Raw genomic sequence first — 18,649 nt, 5'->3', positions numbered from 1 at the left:
TGAAGAAGAATGGTAAGGGTGAAAAGAAAAGCGAGGATTTCGGTGTTGATTGTTTGTGAGTGATAATGTTCACTGGCTAAGTAATTAAATTAAACTCGTTTGTTTTCATGTACGGATGCGATATGATTAATTTGAAATATAACTATTCCTGATGGAGAAACATGTCCGACAAAGAGCCCCAAACATTCAATGCTTTCTATACAGTTCCACCGTGTGCTGACTGAGAGAAAACTTCAAAGCCACAGCGTTCCCTTACAGGCATTTCTGGGTGGTAAATGATAATGCAATCGGCAGTATTATTGCACACATACGAACAATGCCGAACAAATCCAACTATCTGTGCGTTGATTTCGAACGTTCTCAGATATGTATCTAGAAGAAAACTTCCTGCCTGAGGGTAGATTCATTTATTGAGTGTGCCTGCGCCATTATTGTCAGCAGCATTAGATCATTATCATCGCACAAAGGCAAGTGTGTCTGCTTTTCACTGTTGCATTTTCTAGTTCCCTTTAGGCAATGTGTGCCTGACCGTGCGCTAACGAAGTGTTTATTCGATTAACATACCTTTGTTGCAGACGGTCCGGAACCGTCCCTTCAGGTCAAGATCACAGTGGCAATCGTCGGGACACTTTCTGGCGTAGGCTGGTATCGTTCCAAAGAGCAGGACGGTCAGCACGAGGAGTAGTGCTGACCCATGGGTGGATATGTTGAAATTCATTATGGTTCTGTGGAAAATCAAGATCAAGAAGAATCCGATGAGATTTTGAAAAGAAGAGCAAGGTAGAAAGCAAAAGAAACACATATTGACAATGGAAGCTTAGTGTGAATGGAAGACAAATCTATTCATCAGCAGATATGATCATAGAAGGGGTTGTTTTGTTTGATTGAATTGTTTAGAATTTAATAACAATTTTCTTGGAATTTCTTTACGAATGATTTGCAGTTGTATGGATAACATGCCGCATTGTATGTACAACTTATTAACTGTTGGTTTTATTTCAATTTCCTCTTGATTGACTTGATCGTTACAATATTTAATTGTAGAGTAATTGAGTATTTGTTTCATGACAACTATCAATGAACAGCATTTCGTTTTATGCTTTTGAAAAAAAAATAAACAAAAACAGAAAAATCAACTATTTATATTCATCTGATTCATCTGATTAAATTCGAACAAATATTACCAATTCACTATCGTTACAGAGGTTTTCAAGTCATTTTCATTCGAATCAGCACATAGTTATTCACCTTATTCAAGATATTTTTCAACAGTTGTAAAATGGTTTATTTGTTTCAAAATGAGATTTTAGTTTCAATACATGATATTCAACACATAACAAAGAACTGTCAAACTCAATCCTGCTTGAGTCGTGTTGAAAATCATGCTGTAGAAATTAAACAAAATATTGTGATGCGAATAAAATGTCTGATCGATGTGAATAAAAATTTTGCATGTTGTGAACAACTATGTTTACATTCGAATGTGACTTGGAGAACCCTGTATTTTCTTTCCCGCGGAAAATAAAAAAATACAAACAGACAAAAATCAGCAAAAGCTCCTGGACACAATCCCTCAAGGGAAAACAAGGGAAGTCGTGAGCCATAAATTGGGTCAAAAAATTTATGAACCGCTCCACAGTAAATCACTCCAGCGTAAACTTCACCGTGTGTGAAGATTCATAACCGACAACACGCAGTGCAGTCGGTTGAACCCCGTACATCCTAAACAACATGCAATCAAATGTAAATAGAAACGCACGCACAGTGCGAACCATAAATCGATGACTATTAATGTCACGTTTTATTACGGAGTGAACCAAGCGGGGACAAAAAGCTGTAAACGGACATGGTGCTGTTGTAAGGGTGAGAGTGAGGGAGCGAAAAAAGAGAGAAAGAGAAAGAGAGAAAGAGAGAGAGAGCGAGAGAGAGAGAGAGAGAGAGAGAGAGAGAGAGAGAGAGAGAGAGAGAGAGAGAGAGAGAGAGAACATGAGTTTCCCTAAGCTCAAGCACAAATCGATGGGTGCGCCTGGTCGCTCACCGTTGCGCTTGGTAGGGTAGGAAACTATAACCTAAACTGCCAACCGACATTAACTTCCACAGGCAAGGTTGAGCATTCAATCGGGATCGGCTGTTGTGTCGCATTAAAGCAGTGTTGCAGAAATGGGGAAATAAATAAAATCGAACGAATTGGTTCTGTCTCGAGGGGCTTTCCTTTACTATTTCGAGGAAGGATTGTAGGGCGGTCATTTTAGTAGTGCAGGTATTATTTTTCAAACACATTTTTTAGGTTTTCTTCAGATCCTTCTATATGAATGAAATGTGTCGAAATGGTGCAAAAAAAAAACCTTCCTACATTCTAACCAAGCGCAACCGCTCTCATATTTCATTGTCCTTTTTGGTCAATAAGGTACCCCTAATACTTTCCCAGGACATAAGTTATACAATGGTTTGTTGATTCTGCCCGCAACAAAACTCCTTTTTCCCTCCTTTTCGCTGGTCCCCGTATTTAGACGTTCCAGTTTCCGGTGAACCTTGCCTTCTGGTTAGGATTTTACAAAGCAAAGAAACACTTGCCTGCGGTGAACAGAAGTTGTGCGGTGTTGTGTTGTTGCTTCTTCACTTTCAGCTTTGTGAAAATATTTACCATCGTCAAGGAAGCACCGCTCAACAAGTCAACCCAAAGGTTCAATGGAGCATTTAAAAAAAAATGGGAAAAGCAATAGTCACAATGTTAGAGGCTCTCTTTCTTTCACTTTCTCTCTTCGCTCACGGCATCTTATGAGTCGCTTATCGGATTTAATGTCCGCAACTTTTTCCAGCGTACGGTAGAAGTAACAAATCTGAGTTCGAAATAGAAAAGCGATCGAATTTACTTTGACAATACTGGTTTCTCCCTTTTTCAGGCCGATTCAAAACAACCCATCTTCTTTTGATTTTTTTTACCATAAACTCACGATGATGCGCTGTCGGAACATAAATTAGAGCTTGAGTTTGATTTATATCGGTTTATTTAGCAGAAAGCTTCACGCTTACTGGTTATTTTTGGTGGCCGACACACCTGTTTTAGGGATGTTTTTATTTATTCTTATTATTATTTGGAAGGAATAGTCTGGCCGAAGATCGCAGATAAGTCCTTTCTGCCAGCCGAAAAGGTGGAAGTTTTTCGACCGTTTACAGTTTGCTAAAAATTCGCTGTCACCCACCCCAGTGTCGTATTTTTACATCGAGATTCACCTTTTTAGGAACTTTTTGGACCGTCGGGGCAGGTTTGGAATTGGAATGGATTTAGATTTAGATTGATTTATTTACAGCTCAATGATTGGTATTGAATGTGTCAATATTTGCAATCGTTTCGGATGAATATGGCGCCAATTTTGCGCCAATGGTGGGCTGATAAAATGATGCGCTCGACTGGGAAGCATCAATGGAGAAAGCGATCGATGGGCAACTACTACGCTTGATTTCATCATTCATATCTCTTATGTTAGTTCAGCACTAGAATTGAAACCCAACATAGAGATAAGTAAACGAAAGATATAATGAAATTAAATCAATAGGGTGATACCCAAAATATAAAGGAACATATCCGTTAAATTATTAGTTTTCTGACCAAAAAAAAATAATAATAAAACAACAGATACAAAACAAACCATATGTGTGGTATACAAATGAAACTAAAAACAATTAATTTGCCGTTCTGGACATTTATAGAACAAATCGATAAAATGGATTAAAATTATGAGATAATGAGAAATAACATTAATGATCACTTTAATTGTCAAAATATTCATCTTTAAAGCTTATTTTATCATTATTTTGCATAATATTTTATGTAAATTATGTAATCAATCCGGCTAAAATAACAGTTGCAAATTGGAACCTAACAAAATGAGCAATCTATATTTATTCTTAAAGCTATCTCTGAAATCCGCAGTACATCGTCCGACTGTACACTAAATATACTTCATTTCATTTGGCTTCATTCGCCTATTTGAGCCATCGGTTCCATTCGAGCCACAAAGAAAACAAACCAGCAAAGCAGCTGTGTGTCTTGAAGCCAAATTTTGCCAGTGAAAGCACAGCAGTATGAAGTTCATTCGGATGATGTTCCGTAACAGAATTAAACGTGCTGCTGTTGCTGATGCTACTAGCCAGTCTTTGCCTGTGTCACGTTACCCAGACGCCCGGCATGTTGTTATCGTGATGTTGAGTGATAAAAGTGAGCAAGAGGGAAAGAAAATGAAAAACGCTTAGCAAGAAAATCGTAGTCACACTACATAGAGCGAGAAGTTTCTTTTTGCTAGCACATTGCAAAGGGAGGATCACGTCGGTACCCCTGTAAGTAGCCAGAGCAGTATTATGGGAAGGATTATGAAATCGCGGGACTCCGGTAGGAGGCTACCGGAGCGGTTCGGGGACTAGGAGTGCCATGTCGTGACAACCGAATGAGCTGCAAACTATGGGTGTTATCGAAGAAAAAAGATTTGATTATTTGCACAAGCTTAAGATTGTGTACAACTGACAGCTGTTGCTGTTGTATCGAGAATCCGTGCGCACTGTGAGAGGAGAGCAGTGTTAAGGGTAGGAAAAAGAACCATTATTGGTACATGTTGTAGTGATACAGAGTTTTTGCAGGCTCTATGAACAGGAAAAGGAAAATTGGTGCTGTTTTCTTTGCCTAACTAGGATCTCCTGTATGCATGATTAGCTGAAGAAGATTGACTCACGGCACGAAGCACAGTGTGGCAAACTAAAGCTAGCGTTTTTTGTTATAAAGTGGGAAATAAAAACATATTAAAGCTTTCTACGTTTATTTTTATGTAATGAGTACACAAAAAGCTTATAAAATAACATGTTTAATTTAACATTACATCTTGAAAACTAGTTAGAGTTACAAAATTGTGCGTGTACAATGCATGAAGCAAAAACCTAACGCTCTCGCTATCGTGTGGAATTCATTCTCGTGCTATTTCTATTTAGCCATTTTGATGCTTTTTACATATGGCAGCTATGGGGTTGAGATTGGTCAAATGGATGCCAATTATTTTATGAATGGTTGTTATTTTTATAGAATTATATGTTTGTTTTCTGCTAAAAACCTAGACTTGATATGTCATTTGCATACCTTTAGGCGTTCAGTAGTGCGTGAAGAAAGACAAAGAGCAAAGTATGTCGTGTTTGATGTGATGTGCCTTATTGATATTGATGTGCGTTCAAAAACTGTTTATGTTTTATAAAACATAAACAAATCAAGAATATCTATATTTTACATGTTTAAATGAGCTTATCCTTTTAATTAATACTTATATTTCCATTGAAAAAAAAATGGTATTGCGTTGATGTAGGCAAGCATGAGCATGATTTGAAAAAAAAGTTCATATTATTAATATCATACCTTTAGCGTTGTGATGAACGAGCTGTAACACTATAGTAACTACGTAATTTTCGGTAGAATCGTTGCAACCACTGTTTTGCACACTAACTGCACTGGTCACGCTTTAGCTACAATTACTTCCACTCCGGCTGTGGTGTTGATTCACGGCATAAAAATTAAAACAAAGCACCGCACAGTTGCATACTGGTTCAGAAAACACTCGCAGCACAGGTGTCAGTCACCGTGTTTCACTTTCGATCGGTGCTGTAACCACATAAAGCAGGCACAAGCGCACATATGAATGGAACCGATAATTATGCACCGGTTTGTGGTGAGCAGCACGTGCGAACGGTTTCATTTGCGGTTTGGCTGCTCAATGCTCGACAAACCCGAGGGTTTGATGCGTGGTTGCGAGCGAGATTGGTGGTCACCAGGAGAAGCTGTAAGTAAAACAAAATGAAGTTGTTAATGAATTCTACTATACATAATATGACAAGTTAGATTTTCAGGAATGTATACTATTTTTTAATTATTGCCTATACTAAGGTTTTCCTTTCCGATTGCTTCTAGCAATAAGTAAAGCCTCAGTTTAGATGCATTTTACAACTTAGGCAAACATCAAAAACATAAAAAGGGCCTACAAGATGGCAAGTTTGAGTAACGGCCGTATTTAAAATTCCTCACCATAAAGCTAAGCTGTTTCAGTTTTAACAGCTTCATAATCCCACGAAAAGATGTGGAGTATTATGATGCAAAGTTTTATTGTTGGTTGGGGCTACTGCCCAGCAGATGCAATTGTAGCCCTTGCAGATGATTTGGCTAATGAATGCCTTCGTTGGATTACTTCTCTTCTGCCGGAGTACTTGAAAGGCAGGGTCTAATAAAGACCGTGTACTAAAAGCCCCTAGTCCCTCTGTTGTGTGTTTTACGAGGAGAATCGTAAAGCAAATCGGTGCATGAATGGTAATTTGTTATATCAGGTTACAAAATACAGTTTAAAGCGCGTTGCTTGGCTCTTGGCTTTACTCTTGGAACTTAAAAAATGCCGTTAGCAATAATCTTGTAACATTTTGAGTCTTGTTACAAGATCTACAAGTCTTGTAGATTTATACTATCAATTCTAGTAACGAATAAACCTTTAAAAAGAAGAACGCATGATGAAATAGATGTTTGAACTGAAATTTCTCCAGCACCAATCCAATACCAATTAGCTAACCGTGTTCAAAAATGCTTTCCATTGTGGCGCTTCCTTTGTGGTATAGCATCAAAAATACAATTTATCTAATTGTTTGACCGCTCTTCGGCCTTTAGACTGCAGCGAGTACAAAAACATTGTGTTCCTGTTCCATGAACGACATTGGTGCCATAAAACCCAAAACGACCGCTCTTGTGAAAACAAATCCGAGAAGGTCTGCAAAAAATGGCCACTTATTTGGGCCACATTGCAAATACTTAGTGCCAGTAGCAGTAGCAGCCCCAGTTCAGCAATGGGACCGCAACAATTCTTCGAGTGGTGTTGAATCCCATCCCATACCCTCGTTCGAGTTGCAGTTTCCCAATCCACCACCAGCAGCAGCTCATTTCAACGCGATTGTCATTAAAGTAAGTAAAGGAGGAATCGAGAGGGTCAAGCAAAGTGTTACAAAATGGTGGGAAAAATCGGGCCATTTTCTGCGGGTTTTGGAGAGCTCAGTAAAATCCAACCCGTAACTATTCAGTGATGGAAAATTGCTAGCTACAAGTATGAAGGGGGAAACGACGAAATTTGATCGGTGTACCATTTTGTGCAGATTGAATGTAGCTTTATTTATGGACAATTTATGGTAATGCAAAGTGGTAGTAAAATGATATTTATGTTTGCTAGCCGAGGTGGATGCGTATCGAGGGAAGTAAAATCTGGACTCTGTTTTAAATGCGCATTTTCATTGGTCCAGTAAGCACAACTTTCGTGGATTTTAGGTTTGTTTTGGAAATATGGTATACATATAATAAATTTCTTTTCTGTTCAAAAGAATGAAGGTGAAGAATTAAAGCATTCTCCATAAAATTTTGAGAATTCTAGCCAACAAAAAAAAGTTTATACCTTTAACTTTAACACTCTCAAATCAGCTTATCGTAGACACATCGACACAAAAGACAGTTTATTCTATTAAATTCCTGTATAGTACATCTTTGTTTTAGTTAAAACTCTACAGATATCCTAAGGTCCTGCTCAATTACTTTTGCGTGCCTTTAATGTGGTTGGAAATCGAGCTAATTCATGCGAGTAATTTATCGAACACCTAATAAATCTTGACCTTCCTATCCCAGTCACGGATTTTCGAATAAATCATGCTTATAAACATTGGATTGATTTGGGCGGCACGCGGCAACGCTGCTCAGTACAGTTTTGCCGTCCGAACGAAGTACGCCACCCAAACGTGCCAATCGCTTGGCTAATCATTATTCCGCCATCGTTGCACAAATTAGTCCGTGTATGGTAGTGTTGTTTCTTTCCGCGTGCGAGGAATTTATGGAGTGTCGAAATCGAAGCTCACGATCACCACCACCATCACCACCACCAAGGTGGTTGAGGTGTTTTGGGAAATGCATTAGCCGTCGCCATTCGTCGGACGTGTTGGGAATGACGATTGATGCTTCCCGGTCGAGTAAGTTGGAATAGGGTCAGACTAGACGATGGTCCCCCGTTAAGCTCATAAATCAGCATAACAATCAATTACCGCATAGCATGGTGGGCGGTCAATTTGAGGGAAATGCTCCGAAAAGCATAATTTTCAAATGGTGGGTTCTCCATTATTTTTTGGTCGGCTGAGTGCCTGGGGTATAGATTATTGATGATTACGCGTGCAAATATGCAACTGATTGGAAAATGTGCGTCATTTGTTGGAGAGTTGAGCGTTTAGGAGAAGGTGAAGGTTAGAAGAGAGTAGTAGCAAATCATTGTCTTGTTGGTTTTTGGGGTGTGTGTGTGTGTATTTGGCTGTGTATATGAGTGCGGTAATTATGGCAGTATCATGAATAGCAAAGTGTTGATCTAATCTGTACATTTGATCCGTTTGCGGTATATGAAATCAGGTTTCACCAATTCACATAGTTGAAAAAACGTTGTAAACGAAATTGAAAATAAAATTATTTTAAAGCTTTAGATATAACTGCCTGAATGTATGCAATTTACAAAAACGGATTGGAGTCATTATTATTCTCATAAATAGCTTGTTTTTATCTCATTTATATCTCGTAATTAAATCCCGATGCTGTTGCTGCTGAAATGGGGAAACATTTCAGGCTTAAAGAGCCATTCTTCCACCTCTATCAGCTGCCAATTGTTATAAGGCTGCATACATTCAGGCTGAAGCGTGCAGCAACGGTACGCTCGCAAATGTCTTTATCAAATAGCTTTCACGTTGCTCTTTAAACCAACGCAAACATGGCGTAACTGCAATCCCATTCAGGTCAAGCTTTAAGTAGGCTTTTAGCATATGAAATGACTCAAATCCATTTCACTCGTTTGTTACCTACAGGATTTCCACAAGCTCACAGGGTAACAACATCGGTACACATTATCACACACCAGTTGCAGGCGATACACATCAACAACCGTATTATCTGGGACAGCTGCCACAAAAACCTTAACCAACGAAGAGACGTACGCTGAGGGGAAGCGTTTAATTATCCTACCACCAATCTCACCAAACGAAAGGTATCATCATGGTTTGTTTTTAATGCTTTCCTTTTACTGAGTAACCCAAAAACAACAACAATCCGTGGCACTATAAGAGCCATAGGTAATTAGGACGAGTTTTCACTCGGAAAAGGACTCCATCCGATGCGTCTAAAAATGTCGCGGGCGCGTGGGTTGCATTTGGGGTGAACCGCCCATGCTTTGGCGAGACAGACCGCGATGACGACGGGGATGACTTGTGTGTAGGAGTGGTGGACGGTAACAAGCACGAGTGACATGTTTTGACTAACAACAGTGCTATTATATTTTTGCCTCTGCTACTCTACCCGACCTACCCACACCTTGACATAACCCACACGACCACAACATAGCCAGGGTGTACGTATATGTATTTATGCAAAATCAGGGCTAGAGATTTTGTTAGCATCTAAAGAGCGTACATAATTCGTCAATTAGTTGCGGCCACACCCAGATTGGCGCTAAGAACCGCGATAGAAGGGCGTTTAATAATTTATGAGTTTGAAATGAAACGAAAAAACCCCGGGACAAATTGAAGCTTGCACAGCCAGGAACAGCGAGGGGAGCGTATTATCGTGAGCGAAAGCTCAACGCACTGCATATTGAATCAATTAGTGTCAATTATGCGCTATCCATTCAGGCCCGCTCGTGCCAACGGAACCATGAAGGAATTATCGGGATGAGGGAAGGTTTTAAATTTTAATATCGCTAACAGGGCGTAGAACGCGGAAAAACATGCGTTATTCGATACAGTTTTGTGGTGGTGGTGGTGTTGTTGCACTGGCGGGTGATTAAACTGGCATTGAATGTTATGTTTTTTCGTCTGCCTGTTTGTCATATCGATAATGTGGTTTCAAACTAGCCACATGTGGCTAACACCGAGCACAAACTGAGCAATGCTCTGATTGAGTTTATTATAATTAATTAAAAGCGTTGAATGGGGTGCATTTTTATTGGTTTGTGTTTGCATAAAATTCATTACATTTTATACTTTTTGGGCCATTCCTCATGCCATGTGATTACTTTTGATATGTGCGCATAGTGCACAATAAATGTACAAAAGTACATGGCACATGGTTAATTAATCACTTCTGAATTATTTTTTTTCTTTCCAAAGTTCCGATAAACCCTGCAGGCTGCTGTAAATCAGTTGTAATAAATTTTCATCACGCTGTTCAATCGCGCATTCCCGTACCCTTCTAGCTTACGTTTGATTGCAATCGATTGTAGCAAACACGGAAAGGTAAATTAGTTTCACGACAGTCAAACAGCACACAGCCGGAACGACGATCACGCACGGAATGGTTAGATCATCTGTCAGCATAATCACTAATTAAATGGTAACAGGATAACCGGCCGCATCCCGTGCTGCGATCGCCAGGAAGTAACCGGTCGCGTACGTGCTCGGAGTTGACTTAATGTTTTCCGTGCCACGGCACAGGAACGAACGCCACGTGTGCTGAAGGGCTTTGGGTTGGATGTGTAATTGTGTTATCGCTTTTTGGTTGCTCTTTTGGGCTTTCGCTTGTTGTGTGTATGTCCGGCTTGTTGGCACTGGAGAAAGACTTGTCGTTCATTTGCCACGTTTTCGGGTCCTCGTGAGGCTGGATCTTACGTGAGCTAAAGTTGCCTTTTCACAACGGGAGGAGCTTTTGGTTGGGGGTGTATGTCTTTATGTGTATGTGTGTACGGTTACGGAAGGTCAGCCAAGTATTGGGAAGAGTATTGATGGCCGTTTCAGATTCGACGAAGTGTGGTTCTTTTGTTGCTCTAGAAGCTAAGGCAGCAAATGGAGTCAACCGTTTTGTGGTTAAATGAATTTGTCAAAAATAAGTTGCAGAGCCAGCACGTGACTATGAAATTATTGGACAAATTGGAGCTGTATGCGCTTGTGTGCTGGATATAATTTATTTCATTATTAGGCTTAAAATGTTTACGTATGGGTCAATGCGTAAAACGAAAGATAAATTTACATGCTTGCATAATTCACAAAGTACGGATGGTAGCGTTTTGATTGAAGTCGTTTTGCTTTTCAACAAAATTCCTGAAAAAGCTAGAAAAAATCAACAATAGAACAAAAAAAGCATACTTTCAGGCGCAAAACAAAGACTGGTCAAGGACAGTCTATATTTGTACTTAAAAAAGGCATTAGTAATCTCTACATGGATCAGAACCAGATAATATTCAATATTATGGCAATATTTTGGTCAAATGTTTCATTTTGATTACATTCAAATTTAAATCAGAAAAAGTAATCAGATCAGCAATAAAAAAAAGACCGTTTATGAAACATAAATAAAGAAAAGAAAGTAAATTGTACCGGGACTAATAGCATGAAATTGCTGTTGACAACGAACGAAACGGCGGAATACTTGCCTGCTAGCTAATTTACCGAATAATGCATTTAGAAAAGGATTGCTTCAAAGAAGACTAACGCCCTTAAAGTCTCAATCGATGCGAACATTCAACGAAAAATGAATGAATTTTACTGCCACTGATAGCGAGCGCTGGAAAGGATGGAGTGTCTAATTTGCATACTCACCGAAATATTAATGATGATATAATGATATAATGCACGCGGTTGCGCCCCCGTTTGTGTTAAGATTTCCCCAGTTGCCACAATCGGTTACTTTCGGTCGTTCTATCTCACCATCGTCTTTCACCGATCCTTCCATCCATGGGTAGTTGATTATTATTTTGCCTCCCACGAGCCAAGCGATTTTCCATCCAGACTTTCCGCGCTCTACCCCTTACCACAGTCAATAGGAAGCTCTTTTTTGATCATTTTATTTATAGCAATCACTTAAACCGATTAATGTTCTTGAGTCTTTTAGTTACCGAGAGGATTCCTTCCTTTTTTTTAAGGCAACGGCTTCAATAGTCCCTTTATATCCCTCCCATCAAGCGATCCTTTCCCATAGCCAGTGTCGTAACCTTCACAATAAATGTAAATCACTCTTGTGGAATAATATCAATTATACGCGAAAGCACTTTTACCAATTGTAATCCTTTTCTGTAGAGAGAACAATCGAGGCGCTTGATGTAAGGGATACAAGCACCTTCGCTCGAGTAAAATCTTACCAAAGGAAAATGGCCCTCATCACACAAATGCACCATCAAACCACTCTCGTACATGCTGATGAAGTTCGGTTCCCTTTGCCAGTGTACCTTTGGGGTACCTTTTTGCGAGAAATTGAAGTCGAAATGAGTTTCCCCGAAGGAACACCGGCGGTTATGTGGTGTTCTTTTTTTTTTTTTGTTTCATTTGTGCATTTTTAATTAATCTTCTGTGTCTTTTCTGTTGTCAGTATGGTGGAATGAGCTGTTTCAAAGGTTTCTACTTGAGCGAAAGATCATAGAGATGCAGCATCCAGGTTCGGTGCAATCGTTTGGTAGAGGATAATAATCTAATGAGTGTAGCGGGATGTGGTGATGTTCTAGGGTATCTTTGAGGGAAGGATACCTTTACCATTGTTATTAAATGAGCTGTATAGCATTGCTTCTAATGAGGTGTTACACTGTCTAGGTGATATTTTTTTAGTGGAGTTTGAATGCTTTTAATTATCATTTAAAAGTTGATTACAGTTGCACTTACGGCACCCATTAGGAGATGTACCAAGCTGTTATGTGTACTTATTTAGCTTTCAATTGTTTTCTGAAGAGGTTTTCAAACTGTAATAATGGTTTAACTAAGTTAAAAAAATCATGATAATAATAATGAGTCCACAATACAAGCTCGTTGTTCCTTCGATGATTCACTATGCGTTAATTCTTACTTTTTTATTGTAAAATTAATATTTTGAAACTTCATGACGTGTGTTTAAGTTTTCTGATTAGCTATGAAATGGGTTCCGTAAAGAAAGTTTTTCCTATTATTTATTTTTAGTTTTCGTTTTGCATTTGTTATTTTTGTCAAAAGTTGCGTTGATTTTTCCTTGTACTCATTTATAAACTATTTTTTACTAAAATTTAACGACTGTTGATAGTTTTTCATAATTATATAATTTATACACAGTCTCCCGTCATGGGTTCAATCCCCAAATGGAGACCGCGCCGCCATACGTAGGACTGACTATCCTGCTATGGGGGGGAATCAATTAGTCACTGAAAGCCAAGCCCACAAGTGCGTACAGGCAGGCCTTGACCGACATCGGTTGTTGAGCCAAAGAAGAAGAAGATACACAGTCTCAACTCACTGCTTCAACTTTGATTGCCTGCCAACGATTGAGTTTGTGCTTTTTAATTGACACGTTTTCCATAAAAATGATTTTTTTTAAATGACCATGAATTTTTTGTGAATAAAAAAAAACTGGGATTTTCATACAAAGGCATGGTTTTTAATTTACCTGTCAGCTAATTATAGAGCGTATAACTTTTAAATAATGTATAGCAACTTGAACTTGATTTTGGTTAATTTAAACTAAAAATGTATTACTTCAAATGATGATACGGTTACAGTAAATCGGTACTAGATGTAATAATTTATTATTAAAGAAAATTACTCGCCAGCCATTGAATCTTAACGAGAGCAGTAAACATTAAGGTTACTTGTAACATTAAATTATAAACACAAACATACATATTCCAAGCAATACGGCAAAGCCGTCCCTCCTGAATAAAAAAAACATACATATTCCAAATATTCGAGAAATGTTTAACTGTTCTTGAAAGCCCTCGAACTAATGTTGTATGTTGTTGTTGGAATAGTTTAGAGAGGCTTTGGCTCCAACGGAGTTCTTTCGCATCTGACTAATGTTGTAGTTAAATTTGCTTGAAAATTCATTAAATTGACGCACGATCTAACACAGAATTAACTACACATATCTTCACAGAAAATAACATGTTATCATTTTCCATCGGTTTATTAGAGAGAAAGACATAAAGAAGAGAGAGAGAAAGAGAGAGAGAGAGAGAGAGAGAGAGAGAGAAAGGAAAAAGAGAGAGAGAGAAAGAGAGAGATTTTAAGAGATAGAAAGAGACCAAGAAAATAACACTGAACAAAAAAGAAGGAAGAGTATGAACATAATTATGTCAGCTTACCTCGACCAGGTAATTTATCACCGATACTAAAGAGAATCACGGTCCGAAACATCAACCGGTACCGCGTGCTGTCATCGCTGCGCTAGCCAGCGTTCGCTAGCACACTTACTTTAATTTTGCTAAAAGACTCAAAATGGCAGAGCTAAAATAAAGAAGGCCCGGAACCGGTAGCAGTGGAGCGTTCGTACTTTTTCTACATCGTCCGTAGAAAAAGGACAAAACGAAAATGATGGCTGCTGCTGCTACTTCTGCTGCCTGTACTATATTCTGCTACACCGTTTTTGACGAACCACACAACCGTGGTGAAAACTTGCAGGCACGTTTCAATAATTTATAGGAAAGTTTTTTAATTAAATAATATTTTCTCATTTTCTGGCTGAAAGTCGCACGGAAGAACTTTTGGTCGCACAATACAGATAGTTTCCCGGGTAGCTTTACCCATTGGTTGTACAGTGCGAGATTTAAAGGATTTTGGTTTCGCTGCATGAAATATCAGTTTCATTTCGTTCAAATGTATGTTCATCAGGTCCGTTCAACGAACCGCCAATCTTTGCTTGTTATCGGCAAAGCAATAAACCGATCATTCGGAACAGTAAGAGTTTGAAAATTAGACGATTTGTCACGTAGCAGAGACATGCACCGTGCAGGAACGTTTCCCAAACTAAATCGCTTTCCTTATTTATTTCCCCTTTTTCTCCCGGGGAAGGATTTCCCGTCGTACACTGATTGACTTTTATTGCGCAACGCCGACTCTACAGAGCGAACACTACTGGCGGGAATGATCTAAATGTTCCCGCGAAATCCATTATATGACAATTTTCCCCAACTTGCACATCATCTTTTGCACTGCACTGGAATCGAAGGAGTGGATATACTTTTGGGTATGATTTTTTTTTTGCCCTTTGTTTTCTACCCGTGGCGTGGGGGTTATGTTGTTCGACGTTGTACGATTTAGATGCATTGCTTTGCTCCATAATTTCATCATACCGCACCGTGCGGGAGGGTAGAGAATGGCGACAAAACAATCTGATTTAAATTTTCGATTCAACGCGCGAAAGACTGTGCGACAGTCTGGCTGCGAGTGTATGATGCTTTTTGTACTGTTTTCTTTTCTTCGTGGAGTACGGATGAAAAATAAGTCGATAACCGTCTCCGCCCGACCTTTCTCCGAGTTGGGCGGATATGAAAATCGATAAAATATAATAAAATATAAATTTAGATTGCTTAGCAAACTGTCGCACCGGAAGAACCGGGTAAGACAGAACGGAAACAGAGTGTAAGAAGAAAGAAAACGAAGGGCGTACACAGTGGCACGAAAGCGGGCAGCGATTTATTGGTGCTTTGCATGGAATTGCGATTGAATTGCGAGCCCGGTAGGCGGATGCAACGGAATGTTTTATGCGCCATATCTACGGCGAACTTTTCAAGCATCCTGTGCCGTTGGGTGCGTCCTGACCGAAGTGAGTAAAAAGCAAACAAAAAACAAAAAAAGAAGAAAAGTAGCAGAACGCGGTGTTGAACTGATCTGAGCGGTTCATTTCCGGCCGCCGCTTGGAATGGATGCTCCATAAGGGGAGGGGCAAAAAACACAATCAAAGCGAATTTAATGTATTTGTTAGCTTTGTTTCTCACGCTGCACGCTTGGTGCAAGTGGCGGCATCTTTGCAATGGGGGTCGGGTGGGTAAAAATATTTTTCCCCTCCATTGCTGCCATTTCCGTTTGGTATGTGCGCAATTTGTACGTACGTACAGTTTGTGCAGTTGAGGGTTTTTTTTTTTGCTTCGTTGTGAAGTTGAGGTATTTGAGAGCAAATTGTGGGAAGGCATCTCAGAGCAAGATTAAAGAAATAAAGGCTTTAAAAGAGCCGCAAATGTAGCTTATTAAAAAAAAACATCAAAGTTCATACTTTGAACTTTTGTATTGTGACATTGACGGTATCCTTTCACACAATTAATTCTTTATTATGATTTAAAGATTCAAAAAATCTGGATCTTGCTCCATATGTTATATTATCATTGAGTTTAGTTTTTAAGCTTTATGATTTTGATTTCAGCTTAAGTTTTTATATGAATGCTATGATGTATTTAATATGATAAACAACACAAATATCATGTTTCAGATAGGTCAGCATCAAACAGATATCTCTTCAACCTAGAAATCTTAAAGGTGCCTATCTTTACAGGAGAATTAATTTGTACTGCAAATGTGCTTTAAAGTTAAATTGATTAAAACGGTAACTATCTGAAAACTTGTGACTCTCCTGAGGTTTTTGTGTTAATCCGTTGGGTTAACTCTCTAACTACTCTCTTCGCTGTAGTTTCAATTCATTAAGACAGGGGTCTCCAAACTACGGCCCGCGGGCTGCAAGCGGTCCTCGGGAGCCTATTATGCGGCCTTTGGCGGCTTTGTTAAGGTTAAAAGAAATAGTTAATTATTGTGACTATTTTTAAATAAAATGTAATTGTTGCTATTCAGAGACGTAGACCAAGTTTAAATCATAGAAAGCTATAGAAGTTTTGTGTATCATTATAGTATTTTCCTATAAAGCCGAAATTGAAACGTTCGCATTTGTTACAGACAACGGAAAGATGGCCCTCAACACCATTATACGTTAAGCAATGCGGCCCGCTAACTGAAAAGTTTGAAAACCTCTGCATTAAGATAAAGATTATACTAACATTTTTTATGAAACACACCTCATAAACACAATCAAAAACAAACAATTAAAACTTTTAATATACATCTGCCTGCAATATCTCTTTCAACTAGTGATAAAATGGTTCATCCTCGATGAAAGTTAACCTTTTCGTACGATTTAGTCTCCTGTCAAGGCAAAATAGCAAAAGTAACATTGTAAGCTCTTCTACTAAGGACTGGATCCTCCAGGATCGGACCGGTACGTCCTTCAACGCTTGAGTGAAGTGGCATTTAATGGAGCTGTACGATTTCCTTTCCTGTAAAGTATTGCCACGAGTGCAGCACGAGTAGTTCTTGGGAATGAACCATTAGAGGAAGATTGCCATAATTTTGCTACATCCATCGTGTCCATCCGGTGAACAGCGATTTGCGCACCACTGTCAAGGACATACCACATTTACTATCTACTTCTGACCAAAAAAAAGAGTAAAAAGGATTGAAATCTTTGGAAGGAGATGGTTGAATGTTAAACGCCTGGTGGTTATAATAGTTTTACGCACATTAGATATCGTTCGGAAATAAATGGAAAATAGCTCGCCTTTCTACCGAGAAGTACAACTGTACAACACTTTAGAGCTTGTCGAAAAATGCTTTGCCAATTGTAATCAATAATTTAATCCGAAATAATTATCTCTCACTTTTCCCGTTCGTATTGCCGAACAAGGGTGTGAAGCAGACAGAGAGTGAGATAGAAACGGGTTTCCGCTTACCCATCATGGAATGCAAACAGACCGTTGAGTTTATGTTTCTTATCACCATTGCAATGGGCTGGGGCAGATGTTCCGAGCACAAAATAAATATTTACTATTCATTATCCAAAAATGTTTTTGCTCTCATTTCAGGGAGGGGGGCGGGGGGAATATTTTTTCCTTAAAAAAAATCTGCTTTTCAATGTTGATATTTTGTTATGTTTTTTTTTCCCACGTGCAAAGCGAGCTCACGTTAAACCCTCTCGAATGGAATTTTAGTTTTTTTTTTTTTATAATTTCGTTTGTATTTTGCCTATAAGAGGAAGTTGTAAAAAAGTACGTTGCGTAGCATGATCTTTTCGGACCCTGTTCACGATCCAGCACACGATAAGGCCACATCGGCTGGATATTTCCGCAAGTATGATAATAAAACTAACTCGCTGGTGAATTGGAAGCCAACAGCATACGAGAAAAATATTAGCATCCGTCCCGTGGAACAATTTTTTCCGCAAAAAGCACCTTGTGAACGGCGTGGAACCTGGCAGGGTGGATAAATGCAAAACACATCGTCCGCTCGCAGGTGTTCCGTTGCACAACTTTGTGCAAAAGCGTAGCATTAGAGCAAAACGTGAAACAAAGTTACATGTTAAGATAATAATGATTGTGCCCCGGTGCTGGCACCGTTTTGACCTTCCTGGGAAGAGAGCGATGGACCCCCCGGGGGGCGGAGGATCTGCAGAATCGCGAAACTTTGCACACGCACGGACAGGCCACGTATTCTCACTGGGGCCGGTTCGGAAAGGTTGGAACGTTTGATGTTTGCGGTTAATTTTGAATTTGAATTTTAATTGAAGTTTAACCATATTTTTGTTTTGTTTTTGGTTCTTACTTTGTTTAGGAACCGCAAATCCTATGATGGTGAGAGGATTTTCGTCCACCGGGTCCATGTGGTGTATACATTAGAGGGTTTTACGTTTGAGGTTCCGTTGTGTGGTGTTATTTTTCCCGAACAACAGTAATTTCCTTCCTGGGACTTGGTTAACATTGGTAAGCTTAGCGTAGTCACGCTTAAACCCATAGAAATGAGAACGTTTTCCATAGAGCTACTCGGATCTTACTTAAGCTCATTTAAGATAAAACTTTAGTCG

The 18,649-nt window shown here is 39.1% G+C and overlaps 1 protein-coding gene across 4 annotated transcripts in view; it reads right to left on the bottom strand.

Moving 5' to 3' along the window:
- LOC1279182 (leucine-rich repeat-containing protein 15) overlaps positions 1 to 18,649 on the bottom strand; it is a 164,636-nt gene that overhangs the window by 8,685 nt on the left and 137,302 nt on the right. For all 4 annotated transcript variants that reach the window (XM_061662138.1, XM_061662139.1, XM_061662135.1 and 1 more), the window contains exons 4-5: positions 5,396 to 5,814; positions 565 to 725 (exon numbers count right to left, since the gene is read on the bottom strand). In XM_061662138.1, the coding sequence (XP_061518122.1) occupies positions 565 to 718 (154 nt within the window). In that variant the 5' untranslated portion in view covers positions 719 to 725; positions 5,396 to 5,814. The remainder of the gene's footprint in view (positions 1 to 564; positions 726 to 5,395; positions 5,815 to 18,649) is intronic.

Source organism: Anopheles gambiae, chromosome 3 (genome assembly GCF_943734735.2).
Source record: "Anopheles gambiae chromosome 3, idAnoGambNW_F1_1, whole genome shotgun sequence".
In the NCBI taxonomy this organism is placed as follows: domain Eukaryota; kingdom Metazoa; phylum Arthropoda; class Insecta; order Diptera; family Culicidae; genus Anopheles; species Anopheles gambiae.
The sequence above is the reverse complement of the archived record's forward strand: the minus strand, read 5'-3'. Positions and strand labels throughout refer to the sequence as shown.